This window comes from Stigmatopora argus, chromosome 6, assembly GCF_051989625.1.
Source record: "Stigmatopora argus isolate UIUO_Sarg chromosome 6, RoL_Sarg_1.0, whole genome shotgun sequence".
NCBI classification, from domain to species: domain Eukaryota; kingdom Metazoa; phylum Chordata; class Actinopteri; order Syngnathiformes; family Syngnathidae; genus Stigmatopora; species Stigmatopora argus.
The window spans coordinates 16,035,177-16,059,390 of record NC_135392.1 but is presented as its reverse complement, the minus strand read 5'-3'; the positions used below and the strand labels follow the sequence as shown (position 1 = coordinate 16,059,390).

Here is a 24,214-nt window from a genome sequence, read left to right as displayed (position 1 = left end):
CCTGTGGAGTGGCCAAGTCAAGAATCTGGACCTCAACCCCATTGAGAGGCTCAACTCGTTACTAATTGTTAGGGTTCACATACTTTTTCCAGCATGTAATGGGAATGCTAACATGTCTTCAATAAAGAAAAAATAAAAACATTTTTTATGGATTACTTGAGAAGGATGTATGATTGTATTGTTGTGACTAAAATTATAATTAGAATACATTTTATGACCAATTAATGCAGAATGCCCATCGGGTTCATCTACTTTTTCTTGGCATTGTATGAAAGTGCAGTGCTCAATGTTCCCTCTAAGCTGCGCGCGTGCGCAATTGCGCACTACTCTCATCTTCTCCGCGCACAGCAAATCATATGGAGCGCACAAAATAAAATCATTTTTCCCCCCTATGATGGCGCCGTTCACGTGGCCCGCCAGTGGCAGTAGCTCTGTCCACTCTTACGTTTTTCGTGTTTTACAGCCCTTCTATCTTTTTTTAAATTACATTTTAATATTTCTTAATACTGTGTGTGTGGTTGTGTGCGTGTGTGTCTAGTATGTGTGATCGTTTTGTCTTCAACCTACACAATGGACTATAGTAAATGGAAATTAGCCCTCGGCTACAATCTTACATATATATGTTCATTAACATGAATATGAATATGTTCAATAATATGTGCTATCCCTTATTAAATACATCAAAGCAAAATTATGGAAAAATATTGCATATAAATGGAAACTTGACTCAAGTGACACATTCAGCAGAAAAGTCATTTGAATGAGAAGTGAGAAGGACAGATGTGTAAAATAAGGTAAAATTTAAGTCGGATTTGTGCATATTCTAATGGCATTTATGAAGATGTTTTATTCATAGATATTTTTTCATTCATTGTCTGAACCGCTTTATACACTTTATCACTCGCAGGGTTGCTGGAGCCTATCCCTGGTGACTTTGGGCCAGAGGCGGGGGACACCCTGTATCGGTGGCCAGCCGATAGCAGGGCACAAGGAGACGGACAGCCATGCACACTCAGACCCATACCTAGGAGCAATTTTAGAGTGTCCAATCAGCCTACAATGCATCTTTTTGGGATTCAGTAAATGTTCGAGCAGTTATATTGCTAATTGGGTTTAACTCATGTTAAAGTTGCCCTTCAAGATAAAACACATTCAATTTGGAACTAATTTAAATTGCTTCTTTGCAATAAAGTATAACAATGTTTTGGCAATTGTGTTTTTTTATTAACCAAAATTAATTGTATTCATTTATACATATATGGGACACTTCATACAAAAGCGAATATCCATGGAAAAAGTTTTTTTTTTTTTACATTAAGCATGATTTCCTTGAATGTGTTTTGAACATGCCCCATATTGCATTTTAGCTGTTTTGATATGAGGGCTCAATATTATCATACAAGAGGCAGACAATATTTCTATCATTACTTTCAAAAAGTAAAGTAAACAAAAAAAATCAATTGAAAAATATCATGTTGATCATGTGCAAATGGTTGATTCTCATAAACAAGTCTGAAGCAAATCGTCCTGCCTCCAACACCAAACTCTTAGTGCAAATAAAAATATATTCCATAAAGCAAAAACATTTTAAAGGCCCCAGAACAAATGGATTCATATTTTGAATGCTGATGTTAGTTTGAGGCTCATCAATATATTTATTTTTCCTACTCTTCTTTTTTCTCAGGGTTATCTCTCCAAATGCAGTAGTTGAGTGAAGTAGCCAAACATAACCAAGCCAGGTAGGGTGCCATTAGTAGAGTGGCTGGTCGACTGATGGAATACCAAGACCACATGGTGGCGCCCACAGTACCGGTTAGAAGCACAATTTCCATCAAGGCCTGAAATCAGATGGAAGAGGTTATACATAGAAAATAAAAATGATGGGGAAAAATATAAGATGGCTGAATACCAGTTTGAGCTTGTGTGCACCAAAGAAGATGGGCGTCCAGGTCCAGTTGAGTCCCAACTGCATTCCATAGAGTCCCAGGGGCAGCACCGCCTTCTCAGAGAAGCCTCCAAGTTCTTTCCACACCAGGTAGGAGCCGTACCTGTGGGAAGGAAATCCAGTTAGCAATACAGTAACACCTTGACAATTTAGAGATACGAGCATACGAGACAGCCAGGTGGCCGAGACGCGAGAGGCTGCTTATAATTTCATTTTCGCAGCATCTCCCTTGTGCAAAGATCTCTACGAGCACTGGGCGGAGCGTTGCATTTTTTCGGTGCTTTTTTTGTGCGTTAGTCAGTACAGAATTAAGGGAAATACAATGGGTCCAAAGCAAGCAGATGCAATGAAGGGTAGTGCAAGGAAAAGGCGTATGATGAGAATCAATATTAAGCACAAAATAATCGAAAAACATGAGGTGTACGTGTGACGGAGCTGGCTCGCCAATACGAGAGGAGCACCTGGACAAGTTGACAAGTGGTCGTGCGTTATTCTATTGTGAGGACATTTGTGTGCGTCATTTTCGGAATATTTTGAAGGGAAGACAAAAGCAAACAAGCCTAGATAGGTTCCTTTTAAAAACTCCGGTGAAGTGAAGGTGGACGCGAGGGAAAACGAGCCAAACAGAAAGAAGAGAAGTAAAAAAAAAAAAAAAAAAATTAGAATCACATTTAGTGTAAGGTAAGATTAAAACGTATTTTTAAGTGTGTCTGTATCCTAATCTAAGTTTATTTAAGTTAAATTTATGTTTATGTTATGTTACGAGCGTGTTGTCTCTCTCCCCTCCGCATTGTACTGAATAATGTCTCATTTTAGTATTGAATGGTGAATCAGAACCAATAAAAATGTTTTTCCATTGTAATATCCTGTTTTGGGTGTTTTTTTTTCAGAGGGTGGAAACGAATTAAATTGTATTTAGTTCTATGGGAAAAGTTGATTTGAGATACGAGTAAATCGACATACGAGCTCGGTGCCGGAACGCATTAAAGCTCGTATCTCAGGGTATTACTGTATTTCAAAATGAAGCATTAAATAATACATCCATCTTTTTTAGACCTATCCTCAGTCATTCACTGTTAGAAACTCTTTTATAGAGATATATATCCTTGGCTGTACTTGATGCAAATAGGTGCGTCCACATGACATTAGTTGAAGTGAATGAGATATGAATGGACAGCCAGAAAGATTACTGTGGATGATCCTCACCCCATTCCTGTGTACAAGCAGGTCCACACCACAGGGAAGGCAGCATTGGGGGGCCGCCACGATGGTTTTTGCAGGGTGGGGTACCATGTCTTTACCTCTTTTCTAGTGATGTAACCGCCATAGAACCCCCCAAGGTGTGGTAGGGCGGTAAATCCAACCAACGGTAGCCACATTTCCTTAAACATAAGAAATCCCACATGCATTATAAACACAATGATCTTGTTTTTCCCCACAGGCCTATCCCAGTTGAAATGAATTGGACATTTATTGCTGTCAATGGCAGCGAATTGGGTGATAAGACTTAAGTGACCACAAGAGTCAATAAAAAGATTTAACTATTTTATGCCTGATTTACATTCAACACAGATGTGAAGTATTGGAGGAATACTGTAATTTCATAAATATATTAATGATAATATTTAAAAAAAGGAAATAAACAAAACTGTTAATGGAAAATCTTGAAATGGTAAGTACAATGACATCTCTTGCATTTTTAATTAATTTTATATATGTTCCAGTCCTTATTTTTCATCTTTTTTTAAGTCAGGCATTTTTCAATGTTATTTAATTTTTTTTTTTAATATTATTGTAATTATTTTTAACATGTTGCTGTATTTGTTAACCCATCCATTACCAGCCAAGATATATGTGAAGTTAAAGGGGGAATTGTTGTGCTGGTAAATAAAAGAAAATTTACGTAAATATAAGTATTATTTAAAAAAAAAAACATCAATTGACGGGGATAGACGTCCAATCCATTTTGATTGGGAAAGGTGAATGCCTCATTGCAATCAATGAGTCAATTCTAAATTGAGGCATCAATGTGTTAAGTCATAGATAAATAATTGAATAAAAACATATTTAGCCTCCAGTATAAAGAATGAGACTAAAGTGTTAAAGAATTTGCTTCACAAACGAAACATCGGGTTTGATAAAAATGATCCAATTATGAAAGTCCCTGCAGAACAGCACAAAAACACAATTAAAGTGTTTTAAGCAATGAATCCTTTGTATTCTGACATTAGGCGAATCGATGATTAATCACTCAGCACGAAGTCCATTTTATTTATTTATTTTCTAGCTTTTTGTTTGACTTACCGCTTACTTGCGTAGTTGATCAAGTGCAAATCGTTGCTTTAAGTCTGGTCACGTAATTACAAACGCGAGAGTTTTGCATAAGTCGGGCTGTTGAGTTATGATATAAATGTCTTTAAAGGGCAGGGCTGCCTTATCTCAACTGTCTCCAGTCACTCCCTAGCTAGCGTGTGGGCAAAGACGAACACATTAACAACCAATAATACGCTCTCGCTCTCTGTCTTTCCGGTTTGGTCATAGCCGTAACCTACGAAGATGAGTACAAACGACAGTCTACAACGAGATCAACATCTTCTTGTTTCCGGTTTGGTCGTACCCGTAGTTCACGTTACGCAAAAACACTTCACTGTTAATTTTCTTCTTTTGTATAAAATTTCCAATTTTAAATCTATTAAAGAATTATTGACTGTAACATTAAATAACTAATTCGATTTAATACGAATGAATGAACAAAAATATATGTCAATTAACCCTTTACAAACAGTACCACTACACTCTTACTTTTCTTTAGTATTAAATTTCCAATGTCAAATCTATTCAAATAAATAAAACCTTATTGACTGTAACATTAATTAACCAAAGGGCGGCCAGGTGGGGCAAGTGATTAGTGCGTCGGCCTCACAGCTCTGGGGTCTTGGGCTCAAATGCAGGTCGGTCCACCAGTGTGGAGTTTGCATGCCTGCGTGGGTTCTCCCCGGGCCTGCGCGGGTTTCCTCCAGGCACTCCGGGTTCCGCCCACATTCCAAAAACATGCATGGTAGGCTGATTGGACACTATAATTTACCCCTTGGTATGGGTGTGAGTGTACATGGTTGTCTGTCTCCTTGTGCCCTGCGATCAGCTGGCCACCGATTGAGGGTGTCCCCCGCCTCTGGCCCGGAGTCAGCTGGGATAGGCTCCAGCACCCCCCGCGACCTTAATGAGGATAAAGCGGTTCAGAAAATGAGATGAGATGAGTTAACTAATTCAATTTAATACGAATGAATGAACAAGACACAGGGGGACAACCCGAATCAGTGGCCAGCCAATCGCAGGGCACAACGAGACAGACAACCATGCACACTCACGTCCATACCTAGGGGCAATTTAGAGTGTCCCATCAGCCTACCATGCATGTTTTCAGAATGTGGGAGGAAACTGGAGTACCCAGAGGAAACCCACGCAGGCATGCAAACTCCACACTGGTGGACCGACCTGGATTTGAGCCCAAGACATCAGAGCTGTGAGGCCGACACACTAACCACTTGCCCCACCTGGCCGCCCTTTGGTTAATTAATGTTACAGTCAATAAGGTTTTATTTATCTGAATAGATTTGACATTGGACATTTAATACAAAAGAAAAGTAAAAGTGTAGTGGCACTGACTGACCTGGATTTGAACCCAGGTCTCCCGATATGAGGCTGACGCGCTAACCACTCATCCCCCGGGCTGCGGCATTAATACCCATCTTATCCCATCTCATCTTTTCTGAACCGCTTTATCCTCACCAGGGTCACTAGGGGGTCCTGGAGCCTATCCCAGCTGACTCCGGGCCAGCGGCGGGGGACACCCTGAATCGATGGCCAGCCAATCACAGGGCACAAGGAGACGGACAACCATTCACGCTCACACTCATACCTAGGGGCAATTTAGAGTGTCCAATCAGCCTAGCATGAATGTGGGAGGAAACCGGAGTACCCGGAGAAACCCCATGCAGGCCCAGGGAGAACATGCAAACTCCACACAGGTGGACCGACCTGGACTTGGACCCAGGAACCCACAGCAGTAAAGCTAACCAGTCGCGCCACTGGGCCGCCCGCCATGAATACCCATGATAAGTTTTCCCACTGAATTTTAAAATGTATGAGTATTTGAAATCGATCCACTTTAAGCATTGAATGGCTTTGAAACGAAGGACTATTTCTAGCTAAATCAGCCTGATGATGGCCGGCTGCGTGGCCCCTCCCACCGCCTCCCCAAGCCGGGCACACCTTTCCGTACCTCCGCGGTCCTCCAGCATCTTCCCCTTCTTGACGGCTGCCTCAAACTCGTTGTCTGCCCGTCAACTTTGACCCCCAGCCGCACGGCAAATGTCATTCTGCCAGCCAGCAGGGCCCGTGCTGCAGTAGTGGCGGACGTCATACGGGGGGAATGAGCTGGAGAGGAGGGAAAAATAACAACATTATTACGACTTTCACCGCATCTCGGCTCGACGTGTCCGCGGGCCGAGCTCCACATCGCCATCGACCCGACGCCGCCGACACCAACCCGGCCGCGTCCGCGCGCGCTCGGCATTGGAAAGAGCAAATTGACGGTGACAGACATGTGAGTAGCGGAGCGTCGTTTCTCCTCCACTTTGCTCCTGCTAGGTGCTATTGTAGCTGTATACGCCGCTGCTCACTGCGCGTTTTAGCGTCCCAGGCGGCGTGCTTTTGGGGAGCTCAACGGGGGGCTAACGGGGCGAGCTGGCCGTGGAGGGTGGATGGACAGAGGGGCTGACGGAAGGATGGAAATCCCATGGAGCCCTGGCATGGGGGAGAAGAACAAGTGTGTAAACGTAGCTTAGCGTTGCAGAGTTTCGAGTGTGGGGATAGACAGTCAGATGTGGAGGCCTGGCCCAGAACTCTCAATGCGGCGGGGGGCGCGTGTTTTGGTGGCCGGGCCGAGGAGCACCTAAGGTGGGGGCTGCAGCGTGACCACCCGGGCAGATGCGACGGTGCTTTGGTGGCTGGTGGAAAAGAGGTGCAACATTGTGTCTGTCTGTCGCTCGACTGTTCACATAGTGATACACATGATTGTGTAGTTTGCTCTTTGTTTTATGGCACAGTAGAGATTCTTGAGTTTTCAAATGCCCACTTGCACTCTGAACCACGTTTGGAGTCGTTTACTTTAGCATCTGCTGAGTCAAGACCTGAACTCAGCCCTCTTTGAGTGGAAGGACTAAAAATACCCCAAAATATAACAAATGGTAAATTTGTCATATCCTGTTCCTCGTTGGCAATGTAGGGTCATGTTTTGACTCGCTACTTACATTTCTCATCTCATCTCATTTTCTGTACTGCTTTATCCTCATTAGGGTTGCGGGGGGTGCTGGAGCCAGGGGACACCCTGAATTGGTGGCCAGCCAATCGCAGGGCACAAAAAGGTGGACAACCATGCACACTCACCCATACATAGGGGGAATTTAGAGTGTCATCAGCCCAATGTGCATGTTTTTGGAATGTGGGAGGACACCAAAGTACCCAAAGGAAACCCATGCAAGCCCGGCGAGAACATGCAAACTCCACACAGGTGGAATGACCTGGATGTGTGGGTTTTCTCCAGGTACTCCAGTTTCCGCCCACATTCCAAAGACATGCATGGTAGGCTGATTGGACACTCTAAATTGCCCCTACGTATGAGTGTGAGCGTGAATGGTTGTTTATCTCCTTGTGCCCTGCGATTGGCTGGCCACCGAATCAAGGTGTCCCCTACGTCCGGCCTGAAGTAAGCTGGGATAGGCTCCAACACCCCCTGTGTTCCTTGTGACAATATGCGGTGCAGAAAATGAATGAATGCATGAACAAAAAGTGCTTTAAAATGGTGTCTAGGCTTGCCAAAATAACATGTAAATAGAGAATAATCACTATACGTATAGCCTCTGCCTTTTTTAACGTGCTTAAAGGTCTCTACACTAATCGAGCTGAGTGATTAGCGTGTCGGCCTCACAGTGGGGGTCCTGGGTTCAAATCCACGTTGGTCCACCTGTGTGGAATTTGCATGTTCTTCCCAGCCTGCGTGGGTTTTCTCCGGGTACTCCGGTTTCCTCCCACATTCCAAAGACATGCATGGTAGGCTGATTGGACACTCTAAATTGAACCTAGGTATGAGTGTGAGCGTGAATGGTTGTTTGTCTCCTTGTGCCCTGCGATTGGCTGGCCACCAATACAGGGCCTCAGGCTCAAACTCAGCTGGGATAGGCTCCAGCACCCTTCGTGACCCTAGTGAGGATAAAGCAGTTCAGAAAATGAAAATGAATAAAATGAGATCTCCACACTAGCTCATGTTCCCACTTTCATAAACCAAAGATGTTGCTGTCATGCAATGTGGTGCCAACATACTGGTGACAAATTAGGGTTCAGTGTCTTGCTCAAGGACACTTCAGCAGCGGGCAGGAGTAGCCAAGAATCAAACCGTTGACGCTCTGGTCCCAGGAGGACTTGCTCTACCAAATGTGCCACAACGCTTACTTAGAGGTAAAAAGAAGTTATGATAATTTTCGACACTGGAAATATATTTTACACTATTATCATCAATAGGTCATGCCATGACGAAACTCTCTAATGAAAATTGCCATAAACAGCCAACCAGAACAAGGTTTTCCTAGAAATAATACCACCTGCAACCCCAACGCTGATGCGTGACAACTACAAAAACCTTTAGGTCAACGTCTATCGGTAGCTTTTCGGCTAGGAATGTCCGCATCAACCAGACAGAGAAAATCCAGAGGGAATCCTTTGTTTTTTGTTGTCTCATCTCATCTCATTTTCTGAACCGCTTCATCCTCATTAGGGTCACGGCGGGTGCTGGAGCCAATCCCTGCTGTCTCCGGGCCAGAGGCAGGGGACACCCTGAATCTATCTATGCCCAGTCAATCGCAGGGCACAAGGAGACGGACAACCATGCCCACTCACACTCCTACCTAGGGGCAATTTAGAGTGTCCAATCAGCCTACCATGCATGTCTTTGGAATAAGGGAGGAAACCCACGCAGGCCCGGGGAGAACATGCAAACTGTACACAGGTGGACGTGAATTTGTACCCAGGACCCCAGAGCTGTGAGGCCGACGCGCTAACCACTCGTGCCACCGGGCCGCTCGCAAGGTTTAAATTTTTCTGCAAATTAGCTGCACATCTTATGGTTGTTACAATTGCCTGGAGGTATTACCATTAATCATGATGTCTGTGGGAATCTAATGGGACTTAACTTTGGATTTTTTGTTGCATAAGTGTAGTGGAGTTGAGGGCAGCACTGTGAACTTGTGCTTAGCACATCTGCTCCACATTCCTGAGGTACTCAGGCTTCCTCATGCGTTTAAAAAAACATGATTGTTTGTCTTGTTCTGGTGTACAGAGTCCACAGTATAATGTCCATGTTTTGATATACATATACATATATTTTAACCAGTACCAATAAAAATATCTACTTAATATATGTATTTGAAGCTGAAAAAATAACATCGCTCCTCGTGGCAATTAAAATGAAGTAGACGTACCGTCTATCTTTAAATTCTATGTGGTGGGCTCAGCTTTTGCCATTGCGGTGGGAGGTCTTAATGTCGGGCAATCCCGTTTCCTCCCACATTCCAAAAACATGCATGCCAGATTCACTGGAGATTCTAAAGCTCTTTCAGAATTTAGACTTGTATTGGAGTCCGGTAATGTTCCGGTGTTTACTCTGGTCTCATTCATGTGTGAATACAATGACTTGGGTCAATTGACTCGGACATTAACTTAAAATTTACCACCCTGCGACTAAGTCAAAACTCGGGATCATTCCCACGTCGTTTACGTATGAATAGAGCAGGTCATTTTCTGCTTCAAAATTCAGTGTGGTGGCATAACTTATGTGATTACACTACATGTCCTCTTTTCCTCACTTTAAGACAAAATAACATTTTACGAACAGTAAGCAAATAATGTATTCACTAAAGATGGAAAACTCGATCCTACAACTGTTCACTGATCTCAGGGCTTAGGAAAGAGACTGTAACAATTTAAACAGGATATAGTGTAGTGTGTGTTTATAGTGTGTTTCTTTTTCGCTTTTAAATATAGTGTGAATTTGTTAAATAAGTCGATCGGATCGGTACAGTGAATTAGGGAAGGGGACTTTTAAAATATAAGATAATAAAAAAATCTATCAATTATATGCAAATGAAGATTTGAGCAGTTCCACAAAATGAGTCCAGTGTTATTGGACGAAGTCTACCTGGGTATATGCTGGCTCACGGCTCTACAGTATGTGGAAAAAAACGGGATTCACTTTTATTTAATTTTTTTTATCCCATAAGCAGTACTGAGAATGCATGTATGAATGAATGTACAATATACGTATATGCTGTATGAATGAATGTCCTTGCATTTTTAAGAGTTAGGTTATTCTGGATTCTCCCACAATAACATGCATAGTAGGTTCAGTGAAAACTCAAAATTCTCCCTAGGTGTGAATTTGAGTTTGAATTGTTGTTTGTCTATACCAGGGGTGGCCAAATCCGGTCCTCGAGAGCACCTATCCAGTCTGTTTTCCATATCTACCTCCTCTACCACACCTGAATCAAATGATCAACTCATCAGCAAGCTGTCCAGAAGCTTCATACCGATCCCAATTATTTTATTCAGGTGTGTTGGTGGAGGGAGACATGGAAAACAGACTGGATTGGTGCTCTCGAGGACCGGACTTGGCCACCCCTGGTCTATACAGTGCTACCTCCACTTACGAATGCTTCGACATACAAAATTTTCAGGTTATGAAACCTTTTGATATGCAAAGGACTGTTCCAATATACGAAAACAAGTTCCAAGTTACGAAATCCCCCAAACATCAATCCATTTCTGATATCCGTTATTTTATTTTGAAATTGCCGCGGTAGTGTTGAGTCCTGTTTGACAGCCTCCCTACACTCCGCTGACCTCACATTCGCTGTCTCACAACAGGAACTCTCCATGTTTTTTTTTTTCCAATCATGGTTGAAACAACTTTGTTCTTTATTTAAAATTACTGATGATGACTGAGATAATGAATCGGGCCCTGTTATGAATCCATGATTGATTGATATTACAAGACAATATGGTGGTAACCCACCTACCATCGCTACGATATTGAGAAGAAGGAAAAAGGAAGCATCAAATGTGACGACTCGTTGGCATACCTTGTCTGTACTGAACGATGAGTTTGACAGATGGTTTCTTCTTTAGGTAGAGGAGGAAGAAATTGTAAGACCTACAGTGACAGTCGATTATTTCTGGAAAAAAAGCTATTTAATGCTGGGTTGTTTTGAATTCATAATTCGAAGGATGTGTGTTTGTGTGCTTTGCCTAACATTAGCTTCCTCATTACACTTCGAAATCTAAAATGTTTGTTATCAATTTTAATTCATTTTCCATACTACTTATCCTCACAAGGATTGCTGGGAGGGCTAACTATGGGCGTCAGATTGGGACACCCTGAATTGGTGGCCAATCAATTGCAGGGCACAATGAGACAGACAACCATTCCTGGTCACACTCATACATAGGGGCAATTTAGGTGTTCAACCAGTCTCCATGAATGTTTTTGGGATGTGGTAGGAAACCGGGGTACCCGGAGAAAACCCATGCACGCCTAGGGAAAACATTAAAACTCTCTACAGGAAGGTCCGGACCTGTGATCGAACCTTCGATCTTAGAACTGTGGGGCCTGACGTACCAACCACTCTTCCACCGGGATGCCCTATTCATTTTAATGTTATTAAATCATTTTCTTATCATTTTCTCTCACGTTTGTGTATTTCTCACATCTTTCATACAAAATTGGGACTGAACTGAAGAATTTAAGTATAAAATACTGCTCTATTTACGAAAAATCCAAGTTATGAAACAAGTTCTGGAATCAGTTCATTTTGTAAGTAGCGGCACCACTGTACGTTCCTTGCGATTGGTTAGCCAACACTTCAGCGTTTATCCGGTAGGCTGCAGCTCCTCCGTTAACCTAGTGTGGACAAGCACCGCAGAAAATAGATGCATGTATTTTTTTTTTTTACCTTTTTAAACTATGAGGGAACAAAAGTCTACAGTATTGAAGAGGATCCAGATTCTCATTGAACTTCATTGCTCTTTGCACTTTCAGGGGCAGGATCATGATGCTTCTGTTGAAGATGTCTGTCCAACAAAGCGAGTGGCTTGTGACAACCACGAGGCCCAGAAGATCCTGGGTCTGAAGCGTGCACCCCTTCACACCGATGGCCTGGACTGAGTAAGATGCTGTCTGCTGATAGGTTTGTGTTATACACGGTCGTTTTGTCGCTAATCCTGACTGGGTTTGTCTTGTCAGGTTTCAGCTGGCCTGCTGAAGCCATGGGGAGCTGTTGGAGCTGCCTGTACAGGGACCCCATCCGAAACAACCATCTCACCAAGTTTAAGGTTCATCCTTTGTCCCTCATTGATTTATAAAACATACTGATAAGGGAACAATAATTATCTTCTGGCCACTGTGTACTTTTGTAGGTGAAAAGTGTCTCCGCAAAAGACTAAGAAAGTTGTTCATACTGAAATCGTATTCACAGTCGTCCTTTTTTTTGGTATAGTGTTTAAAATAATGATTCATATCCATGAACAAAACATAACTTAGTCAATAACTTTCTCATAATTATTTTATACTTTGGACCTCTACTGTTATTCACTCAAAATTGACTCAATTACTCCTGGTATATCTCATGGCTCCCTCTTGTGGCATCTTGGTGCCAGTGCTATATTTCAAGTAGGTGTGCTGCTCACTCTAAAATATTCCTCGACATTCACTTGTTGGGACTGTAACTCTTGAATGCGATTAAACTGCAAGTTCCTCCCACTGAGCCATTAATAGAGGATGCACATCTTACCTTTTTTGCTCATTGCTTATTTCCTGTGAGCAAAAGACAGAATTTTGCAACAATACACCACCATACCCACCCCACCATGACCAACTTCAATGACGACAGACCCATAGCAGCTCTCCTGTCTGTCGTCTTGAAGTGGTCCAAGCGACAACATTAAAGCCTCTATCTTTCGACCCCGGTGCTTCACGTAAACTCCAAACCGAACAACGGCGGACACAATTGCCCTGACAGTTCGCGGAGGGCTGAGCCATACAGGAAACAAGAAGTGGTTTGTAAGGATCCTCTAAACTACATCTTTGCATTCACCACAATCATCCCAGACATATGAGTAATAAACTGAACAGTTTTCGGACCCTGGTTCAGACACTTCCTCACCAATCATCCACAACCCATCTGATTGGGCCCCCACCTCACCTACACACTCATGCTCAATTCCGATTCCCCTTAGGGTTGAGTGCTGGCTGAGTCCCTGCTGTTCAACCTGTGAACATATACTGTGTGACTGCTATGCCGCCCCACCCTGCCCTACCCATTACCATCATCTAATTTGCTAATGATGCCACCGTGGCTTTTAGACAGGGATGAGACAGTCTACAAGACTGAAGTTGGGAAACGGTCTGCCTGGTGTTGTGAAATCAAACCGACACTGAATTTCCAGAAAACAAAACCAAAAAAAACTTATCATAGTACAAGCTTGAGCCCCCTCCTTTTATTCAATTGAGTACTTTCTCCACCTCAAGCTTTCTAGGCTGCCGCACCTCCAGTGACTTCTCCTTCTCCCTCAACACCAAGTCCTTGGTGTAAAAGGCCAGCAGAAGCTTCCCTTCCTCCTGTTTTACAGGAGGAATAACCAAAATTGCTGGCCTTCTACCACTGCTTGTTGAAGAGTGCACTAATTACTGCCTGACTATGTGGTACATGGGCTCCACTATTGAGGACATAGTGTGTAGAGCCCGGCTTTGAATTTTTTTTAGATTCGAACCTTATTTCATCCCGTATTCGGGAAATTTCCTTCTTTGCAGTAGCAAGAAAGTAGCAAGCACAGACACAGAAGACATTGTAGACCTAGGTAAAAAAAAACTGGAGCCACACACAGGAAGTCCACAAGGTGGGGACTTTCTGCAGACTGAGACCGGTTAAATATGCAGACCACCTACGTAAGAAATTGCAGGATATCGCTGCCTCGGAAAAATCAAGGTCACAAACAGGTGGCCCCCCAAAGCCGTCCACAACCTCTTTGACCTGCTGCTGGATGGCGCTACAGGTTAACTACCACAGATGAATGCACACTTTCTTTTTCTGGTCCTTACAGACCTCAAATAATTTTTTAATAGATTTAACACAACTCCACAAAAGGACATTATCTCAAAATTACCTTGCCTAAAACATTTGTCATTGTGTAGCCATTTTCATGAAGCACATCTGTGCAATTTGTTATTGTGTAGTTGAACTATTGTTGTTGTTGTGTTGTGTCGTGATTGTCTTGTATTTTCCTGCAGTGTACTTTTAATTTCAGAACCTCACTGTGAGCCATGGCTATTCTATTTTATTCTATTCGACTCTTCTGCACTTCACACAAATACTATGGGCACTCTGACTGGCACCTGGGCACCTCTAAATTTCGACGAGCGATAGAATGTCCTGGACAAATGTAGTGTTATAAGAGGGTTTTGTCTGTGGCCAGAGCCTAAGCTTTTTGCAAAATTCTGCTTGCTGCTATCTTGTGGTGTCTTTAAACCAGGGGTCTCCAACTCCAGTCGTCGATGGCCCCTATCCAGTCTGTTTTCCATGTCTCCCTCCACCAACACACCTGAATCAAATAATCAGGATCGTGATCAAGCTCCTGGACAGCTTGCTGATCATTTGATTCATTCATTGATTCATTACCACACAAACCTTTTTAGATAGGTGCCAATTACACTCAGATTTTTCACATTTGCGGCAGGTCTCAGTCCCTTTTCCCGATCAATATTGGTCATTTTAAATACCGTATTTTCTCGCATATAAGCCGTATTTGTAACAAAAAAGATGACTTGATTCAAGTGTACAGCTTATATGTGCACAAGACTTGCAATACTCTTTTTCACCTGTAGAGGTCGGCAAAGTAACATTTAGTATTTGTTGGTTATTTTCTGTTTTGCAGTAAGAAAACAACCATTACTGGATGAATTTATTTCTTATATTGACCCTTATAATGTGCTTTGGTTTCATACAGTATCTCAGAAATACCACGTGCGATGATTTTTATTAAGATTTCCCCTATAAAGTAACACATTTGTCCACCCTATTGAAACTATTAATATGGAGGCGACAATTGTGAATCGGAGTGGCTTATACACGAAAAAATGTAAAATTCAACGATTTTAAGGCAATTTTAAGTGTGCAGCTTATATGCAGGGGTGGCTTATATGCGAGAAAATACGGTATGCCTTTATTCCCTTGCTGAGCCTTACTGGATTTATTTTGTGTTGGTCTTGGTGCTTCAGAGACCAGCATATGCTGGCTATCTTAAGAGTTTAGTCTTAAATTTAGTCTGTTCTATTCAAGGTTGTCAACGTGGACGATGAAGGCAATGAGCTGGGCTCTGGTGTCATGGAGCTCACCCAGACCGAGCTCATTCTTCATACGCGGAAGAGGGACGCCATCAGGTGGCCGTACCTCTGCTTGCGCCGTTACGGCTATGACTCCAACCTGTTTTCTTTTGAGAGTGGCCGCCGTTGTCAGACTGGACAGGGTGAGTAGTCTTTATTGTTTGCCACATGTTTATTCTCATAGAAACACAATCATCTGGAATAATATATAAGAATACTTAGTAAACATGTCTGTGTTTCCCAATGCATATTAGCATCAAGCTTCCTTCTGGATTTGAATTATTGCACTAGAAAGCAAACCATGGTTAACAGGATGGTCATATAAACTTACTCATGTCAGGTCTAGGCAGTCATAACTAATAAGAAAAATATGACTGATATATTTTGGTAGATGTTTCATTTGTTACGCTTGTATCAACAGTTATGTTTGTGACTCAGCAGGTAAAGTATGTAAAAAACATGCGAAAAACTTCAGAGCCTTCTCAAAAAATCAATTGATATATGTACAGGTACAACAAAGAGTGATATGCACAGCGAAATAAGGTTTTGGTCCAATTTCAAATTGAGGTTTTAGTATGATCAAAATGGCTGAAGTGTTATCTCATCTATTTTCTGAACCGCTTTACCCTCATTAGGGTCGCGGGGGGTGCTGGAGCCAATCCCAGCTGTCTCCGGGCCAGAGGCGGGGGACACCCTGAATTGGTGGCCAGCCAATCGCAGGGCACAAGGAGACAAACAACGATGCACACTCACACCCATACCTACGGGCAATTTAGAGTGTCCAATCAGCCTACCATGCATGTTTTTTTTTTGGAATGTGGGAGGAAACCGGAGAACCCGGAGGAAACCCACGCAGGCCCAGGGAGAACATGCAAACTCCACACAGGCGAACCGACCTGGACTTGAACCTCAGCCTAATATTACTACCCTATTTTTCGCACTATAAGGCCTATATAAAAATATAACATTTTCTCAAAAGCCGACAGTGCGCTTGATTAAACACTCAATATTGGTTAATGATTGTTTGAAATTCACTTCAGCACAGCTCTATCAAGTTGATGCATACAACACAACTCCTAACTATTACTACTTCTACAGCTCTATCTAGTGGATGTATGACATTATTCCCTACCACTGCCACTATTACTAACATTACCCCCACCACCTTCTGCGTTTGATAATCTTGTGCGCCACATATGTGAAACAAATTTTAAGATTGGCCATTCATTGAAGGTGTGCCTATAATCCATTGTGTTTTATAGTGTGAAAAATATGGTATATTAAACATTTAATGCCAAAAAGCGATTTTTGAACAATTTGCAATGATTATTTCATGATAATAAAACTTTGAATCGCCAAAGATGTTTGCTGAAGGATTGATGAGAAACTAACACATTTGAAAACGTTCATTTTGGTCTTACCGGTATAGCTCTAAATCTCACTGTGCGACTTCTAACTCATTTTGCTGTGCCATGTCATATACAGTCTTCCCTCGATTATCGCGACTTCACTTAGCGCAAATTCAGTTCTTTGTGATTTTTTCCTGCAATTAACTATTTTAAAAAACATTTTTTTTTAAAAGCTCATCAAAATGTGAAAATCCACGCTGAAACTCGCAAGCGGAAGCCACTCCGCTGTTTTCCGCTCGCTACTTGGACTCGGCACTGAAGAAGAAATAAAGTAGTTATTATAAGGGTGATCCTACTTTGCGATTTTTCGATTATCGCGGCCATGTTTGGTCAACATTAACCGCGATATTGGAGGGATAACTGTATGTAGTTTCTGTCTGTGTCAATTTAAACAGGTGCATGGTGCAGGTACCTAATATTGGGGGTGTCCATTTAATATTTTACCACTAAACACATAATAATTCATCCATTAGATACTGTATAATATGTTTTTGTACACTTTGCTATATAGCCCTGGGTGTCATTTATCAATTTTGATGTAAATAAAGAAAATCTGAGCATTTATCTTCAGTGAGAAGACAACATCAGGCTGGTTAACCATGTTATTGTGTTCCCATGATTAGGAATATTTGCATTCAAGTGCTCGCGGGCTGAGGAGATCTTCAACCTGCTTCAGGAGCTGATGCAATGCAACAGCATCAACGTGGTAGAAGAGTCCATGATGATGTCTCGCAGTGGTCACACGCCAGAGATGGAGATGTCTCGCACTCCACAGACCCCCAACAGTGAGTCATACGGCCACATAGATTAACATACATTGTTAATATAAGATTTCAACTTTTTCCAAGAGGAGGAGTTGATTGATTGTTGGTCAACACAGCAAAAAAAAACCCTCAACTAATTCAACTCGGGGACATGCTACCTTAGGGCGGTCCTTGTAAAAAAAAAAACTAATGGTCGAGAGGGAAAAAGAAAATAAATGAAATAAAAAATGATCTTAGTATAAAATCCTGCCCTGAAAAGTAAATGAGAGAGCTTTTTGTATTCAGTGATGCAATTTGTTCTATATCAACTTGTATACTTACACACAAAATAGAAACCTGATGAAAAAGAACCTAAAGCAACTTTAAATATAACAATATTTTTTTAGAGACATACCTTGTCCTAGATTTCATTTCTTTCTTGACATAATAATTTAACTCCTTAAAGATGGCCACTTTTTAGATTATTATTTATAAATACCCTGTGATGTAATCAGACTTATAGTGGATGAGAATGTAACAGATTTGATTCCAACAAGTTTGGTCTTGGGACCAAGTCCAGTCTCAAGTCTGGCAAGATTACAAAATGCTCATGTACCACAGACTAATGTTGGGGAATCACTATGCAATTTTCACAATAATTAAAAAAAAAATGGTTCCACAAATTCTCTCGCAGCTCCAGCATTCCCCGGGCCGGCTTTTCCCAACGGATATCCCGTTTATCCAGTCCGGGGCGATTCGTCCCAGCCTTCCCTTTCAGAGGATCATGGACATAATCTGATGGCTTTGGAAGACCAGGTTAGCCGTACAGCGATTGCGCTTCTGCCTGCCTTGTGCTCCCCAATCAGTTTTGACTGTAACTCTGCCTTGTCTATTTCCAGACCCACACTTATGTGAACACTGTTAGCATGGAAGGGGACCTTGCCATGCGTCACTGTGTGCACTCCCTCCCCGAGGTGCGGCCCGGCACGTTCACCGAGGCGACCCGTGTCGGGGGACAAGCGAACGCTCAGTCGAACCTGCGCTGCTGTCCCCTCGAGGAGCATCAGGACCCCCAGGTGTTCCTACAGCCGTCATCGCAGGAGGTCAAGTTCATGTTGGGCCCCACTCCGGCGCAGCGTCATCTATTGCAACGGGAGCACGAGAGAGAGCGACTCACTCACGGCCCCCGCAGCCTTCAGCCAGTAGAGGGCGCGACTGGCTCGGAGACGGACGGCGACAAGCCCTCCGTGCACATGTGCAACCCCCTTTCCTATCACCATTTCCACCACCATCCGCACCGGCACCCGTGCCACGAGCACCCGGACAGCTGCCAAGGCGGCGAGCTCACCTACGAGAATATCAACGGCCTGCGGAGCGGACGGAAACAGCGTCTGAGTCCCAGCAGCGTGTCGCAATCGGTGGGCTCGAGCAGCAGCAGCAGCACCGGGGACAGTCACTCCCACGCCCTACTGCACCCGCACGGTTCGACCTCGCTCCCCTCGCCGGGATATGGCTGCGAGAGGCCCGCCGGTGCGGGTTACCGCCGTACGGCGCTGCTCAATTACGAGAACCTGCCCTCGCTCCCCCCCGTGTGGGAGTACAGCGCACTGCAGCGGGACGACGAACAAGAAGAAGATGACGACGACGCGGACGAGGAGGAGTACGAAGAGGAGGAGGAAGACTTTGACGAGTACGAGTTCTCGGAGGGCCCCGACACGTCCAATGGGTACCACCCGGACGGGCGGGGCATCCACAGAGACGCCCTTCAGAACTACGTCAACACAGAGCAGGTGCAGCCGCCCAGGCTGCGGCACAGCTGCCCCCCACATCCACGACCGTGTCAGCCCGACAGAGGGGGGCGCATATTTAGCTTTGATTTCCGCAGACGCTCGAGGTCAGGGGTCGGCGTCTGCGAGTACGGCCACATGCCTCCGTCACGGCAGCTGAACTATATCCAGGTGGACCTCGAGGCAGAACCTCCCTGCCAAGGCCTCAGTGGCGGGGCCGGGGGCGGAGGCGTACAGCCACACCAGCGCCTACCGCCCCCGAAATGTGGCCCGCAAGCACCCCGGCGCAGCGAATGCTACGCCGTCATCGACCTGAAGAAGACGGCGGCCATGTCCAACTTGCAAAAAGCTCTGCCCAGGGATGATGGCACTTCCAGAAAGACTCGCCACAACAGCACTGACCTGCCTCTGTAAACCGCGTTGACCACGAAGAGCAGACATGACATGACAGACAGCAGATAAATGCCTCATCCTCATTTTAGCACACGGCACCCTTCCCATCCATCCATTCCGACTGTGGAGCCGACTAAAACAGTACAGGTACCACCACCATTAGAAACCCACTGTATCTGTGCGAATGAAAGGGAACCTCTTAGGGAAAAGTTTATGCTGTTATTTATCCACCGTAATGCAAAGTTCTTTGCAAAATTTCACTTTCAAGTGCATATACCGAGTGAGCATGATGACACCTGCTGTGCAATTACAGCCGAGTCATCCGTGTGGAGTGGAAGCATCCATTTCTATTGTGCAAGTGAATTAGGATCCCCAAACCATTTCCAATCTATTGTTGTGTTCGTGTACTTTGCCGGATTGCACCATCCACGTGACAGTCTGTCACTTCCACCACGTGAGAGTGCAGACACGTATTGAGGAGTGGCGAAACATTTATTTTTCAAAACATTTCTGGCCACGGTCCGTACCCTGCGGCTAATGGTAACGGCTTATTCATTCATATATGCCAGTAGTAGAGCAGTTTGCACACAATCCTATGGAATTGTATTTTGGGGGGTTGGGGGAGAGTTTTGACAATCCCTAAAAAAACAAACAACTGAGGTTGTTTTTGGAGAATCCAAGTGAGCTGAAGGGACCAGTAGCACAAGTGAATGCAGTGAGCCTCGTCCCTCTCCAAAGTAGCATATCGCCCTCCATCGCATCTTCATCCACAGTGTTTGATAAATGCACTTTTGAATCCAGACACATGAAGACACTGCTTCTTTTAGCATTCACTCCACCTGAGCCGCTAGTTTCTCAACGATCAGGAAAAAGTACAACAAAAAAGCATTTTTAGTCCTTTTCATTTTCGCCAGTAAACATCCTCTGTAACCTCACTGAGTGGCTTCATGCCGAAAATTGAGCAGATTCTAAACTCTGCCCATCATCAGGTATGAATGATTCTCTCGGAACCTATTTAAAGTTATCATTTTTTTGATCGCAAACACTGGTTATCCTCAACTTAGTAATTTATCTATTTATTGATTTATTTATTTTCCTTATTTATGTCGATTTCCAATATTTGTCATGTGGCAACCAGCATTTTTGTTCTGTAATCCAGTTCATCTGGAGGTAACCAAAGTTTTAGCTTTGATGTGATTCTATTTTAACAAAGAGAAACTTTATTTTAAGTGCCAAAAAAAGAAAAAAATATCTATTCAAATCAAAGGTGCCAATTGTGGGATCTGAATAGGGCTCTCAAAATGTTAAGTGTTGGGAAGCAAGCTGGAAAGAGAACGTAATTCATCTTTTTATCGATGGATTCCAGCATTTTTTAATAATGCACATTTCACCTCATCCATCCATCGACCACCATATTGGAGTGATGCATGGAAATGTTTGCTGCTACATATACATGCAGATTACATTCAGACAGTGGCCCATGTAAAGGGACTACCATCGTCTTTATGAGAACCTTCTGTGTGTTTGCAATGCCAGATATTTGCGCATACATTGTTAGCTGCGCAAAGTAAAATGGTCATGTTTTATGTCTTACAGTGGAAATGTATAGAAGTTCATAGGTTTCCCCTTCCTTTTGTCCAACATTTCATTTATTTCGGTGATTCTACTGACAAATTAGATGAAGGCAAGACTCACCCATGCATAACCTTTAAGCATATACATGATACATGCCTTTTAAGCCTTTAAATGTGATTGTCTGTTTTATGCTAACAAATTATCTCTTTCTTAATTGTCTCAGCTCTCTAAACCTCTTTGTTGATGGAAGAAAATTCAAATAGTGCAATGCTTCCCAACCGTTTTGGAGCTACTGCACTTTTTTTTTTGCATTCCAAAAATCTCATCAGCTGAAAATCTTCTCATTTCGAACTGTTACCAATATTTACAGTAAAGTAATTCTCATCAATGTTTTAGCAACAGGAATCAAAGAAACACAAAAAAGTACTATGTCCATCATATTTCAATTTTAATGGTGTAATATTACAATTTTTCTCCCAGAATATTACAATGTATGACCTGAAAATTGTTCACTTCACACCAGTATGCCGCGGGAAACACAAATGTAGAACACGATACATGCTGTGACTGAAATGACCCAAAAAAAGTCTGTGCATCCCTTTCAATACCAAGATATTGTACTATAAGAAAATTAGATTACAATTATTCATTCATTTTCTGAACCTATCCCATACTTAAAACTGGAACGCCTATGGAATAACATGGCAGAGCTCAATTAGGTGATAGTACATTTGATGTTTTTTTTTTTTTTTTAATAATCACTTTCAAATTCTTGTTAAATGGAACAACACAGCTGCCAGAATATAACGTACCTCTCATTAACTCTATGTTCAAGAAGGCTTTTCTTCCCTTTTTTATTCTAGGTTAAATGATTGGTATACACACCATAACATATACTGTGGGACAAATAAGTATTTAGTCAACCACCAGTTGTGCAGATTATCCTACTTGAAAAGATTAGAGAGGCCTGTAATTGGCAACATGGCTAAACCTCAACCATGAGAGACAGAATGTGGAAAAAAAAACCAGAAAATGACATTGTTTGATTTTTAAAGAATGTATTTGCAAATCATGGTGGAAAATAAGTATTTGGTAAATAGGAAAAGTTCATCTCAATACTTTGTTATGTACCCTTTGTTGGCAATAACGGAGGCCAAACGTTTTCTGTAACTCTTCACAAGCTTTTCACACACTGTTGCTGGTATTTTGGCCCATTCCTCCATGCAGATTTCCTCTAGAGCAGTGAGGTTTTGGGGCTTTCGTTGGGCAACACGGACTTTCAACTCCTTCCACAGATTTTCTATGGGGTTGAGATCTGGAGACTGGCTAGGCCACTCCAGGACCTTGAAATGCTTCTTACAAAGCCACAACCTTTGTTGCCCTGGATGTGTGTTTGGGATCATTGTCATGCTGAAAGACCCAGCCACGTCTCATCGTCAATGTCCTTGCTGATAGAAGGAGATTTTCACTCAAAATCACTCGATACATGGCCCCATTCATTCTTTCCTTCACACAGATCAGTCATCCTGGTCCCTTTGCAGAAAAACAGCCCCAAAGCATGATGTTTCCACCCCCATGCTTCGCAGTGGGTATGGTGTTCTTCGGATGCAATTCAGTATTCTTTCTCCTCCAAACACGAGAACCTGTGTTTCTACCAAAAAGTTCTATTTTGGTTTCATCTGCCCATAACACTTTCTCCCAGTCCTCTTCTGGATCATCCAAATGCTCTCTAGCGAACCGTAGACGGGCCTGGATGTGTACTGGCTTCAGCAGGGGGACGTGTCTGGCAGTGCAGGATTTGAATCCCTGGCGGTGCATTGTGTTACTGATGGTAGCCTTTGTTACTGTGGTCCCAGATCTCTGTAGGTCATTCACTAGGTCCCCCCGTGTGGTCCTGGGATTTTTGCTCATCGTTCTTGTTATCGGGGGTGAGCTCTTGCATGGAGCCCCAGATCGAGGGAGATTATCAGTGGTCTTGTATGTCTTCCATTTTCTAAAATTGCTCCCACAGTTGATTTCTTTACACCAAGCGTTTTACTTATTGCAGATTCAGTCTTCCCAGCCTGTTGCAGGTCTACAATTTTGTCTCTGGTGTCCTTCAACAGCTCTTTGGTCTTGGTCATAGTGGAGTTTGGAGTGTGAGAGACTGAGGTTGTGGACAGGTGTTGTTTATACTGATAATGAGTTAAAACAGATGCTATTAATACAGGTAACGAGTGGAGACCTTGTTAGACCTCTTTAGAAGAAGTTAGACTCTAATTTGGAAATAAATTCTTTAAAAATAAAGATTTTCTGGGGTTTTTTCCCACATTCTGTCGCTCATGGTTGAGGTTTACCCATGTTGCCAATTACAGGCCTCTCTAATCTTTTCAAGTAGGAGAACTTGCGCAATTGGTGGTTGACTAAATACTTATTTGCCCCACTGTATTCCCACGTGCGATTTTTCGAATGTTTACGAATATTTGGGAAAAATGGTTTGCATTTTAGCCTGGCAGTCCGGTTCTTTTCTTTAGAGCAAGTCAATTGGATTCAGGTCAGGTGAATGAACTGGCAGTTGCATAACATTCCACTTCTTTGCGTTAAGAATAGTCAATGGTTGCTTCCTCCGTTTGCTTAAGGTCATTGTCCAGCTGCGCAGCCAGGTGGCGTTCAATGAGCTCTGAAGCATACGGATGAATACAGTAAGAGCGGATTGTTCAGATTTTCCAAAACACTTGAAGACTTAATCCTGCTGCTTTAGTCAGCGTTCACATCAAAGTCAATTTAAAGAGACAGGTGCAATTGGCTCACACATAACCACCTGCATTGGACAAAATGGCATTCAAAACTGAGTCATTTTTTTTAAATTACATTTTGCTCACATCTAAAACAAATCA

The 24,214-nt window shown here is 43.0% G+C and overlaps 2 protein-coding genes across 3 annotated transcripts; one reads left to right on the top strand and one right to left on the bottom strand.

The window, feature by feature from the left end:
- Positions 1 to 1,631: 1,631 nt before the first annotated feature.
- On the bottom strand, positions 1,632 to 6,382 carry tspo (translocator protein). 2 transcript variants are annotated; one of them, XM_077601854.1, is made up of 4 exons: positions 6,228 to 6,382; positions 3,152 to 3,327; positions 1,910 to 2,048; positions 1,632 to 1,838 (listed from the first exon to the last, which is right to left on the bottom strand). In XM_077601854.1, the coding sequence occupies exons 1-4, from the start codon at positions 6,366 to 6,368 to the stop codon at positions 1,665 to 1,667; spliced, it is 630 nt and encodes a 209-aa protein (XP_077457980.1). In that variant the 5' UTR covers positions 6,369 to 6,382; the 3' UTR covers positions 1,632 to 1,664. The 2 variants fall into 2 exon arrangements, with proteins under 2 accessions (XP_077457980.1, XP_077457981.1); XM_077601855.1 differs by lacking the exon at positions 6,228 to 6,382 and adding an exon at positions 4,250 to 4,450.
- frs3 (fibroblast growth factor receptor substrate 3) lies at positions 6,224 to 22,253 on the top strand. The gene is made up of 7 exons (XM_077601848.1): positions 6,224 to 6,551; positions 12,093 to 12,218; positions 12,297 to 12,385; positions 15,388 to 15,574; positions 17,464 to 17,625; positions 18,278 to 18,399; positions 18,483 to 22,253. Exons 3-7 carry the CDS (start codon positions 12,320 to 12,322, stop codon positions 19,782 to 19,784), a joined length of 1,839 nt encoding a protein of 612 aa, XP_077457974.1. The 5' UTR covers positions 6,224 to 6,551; positions 12,093 to 12,218; positions 12,297 to 12,319; the 3' UTR covers positions 19,785 to 22,253.
- Positions 22,254 to 24,214: the final 1,961 nt, after the last annotated feature.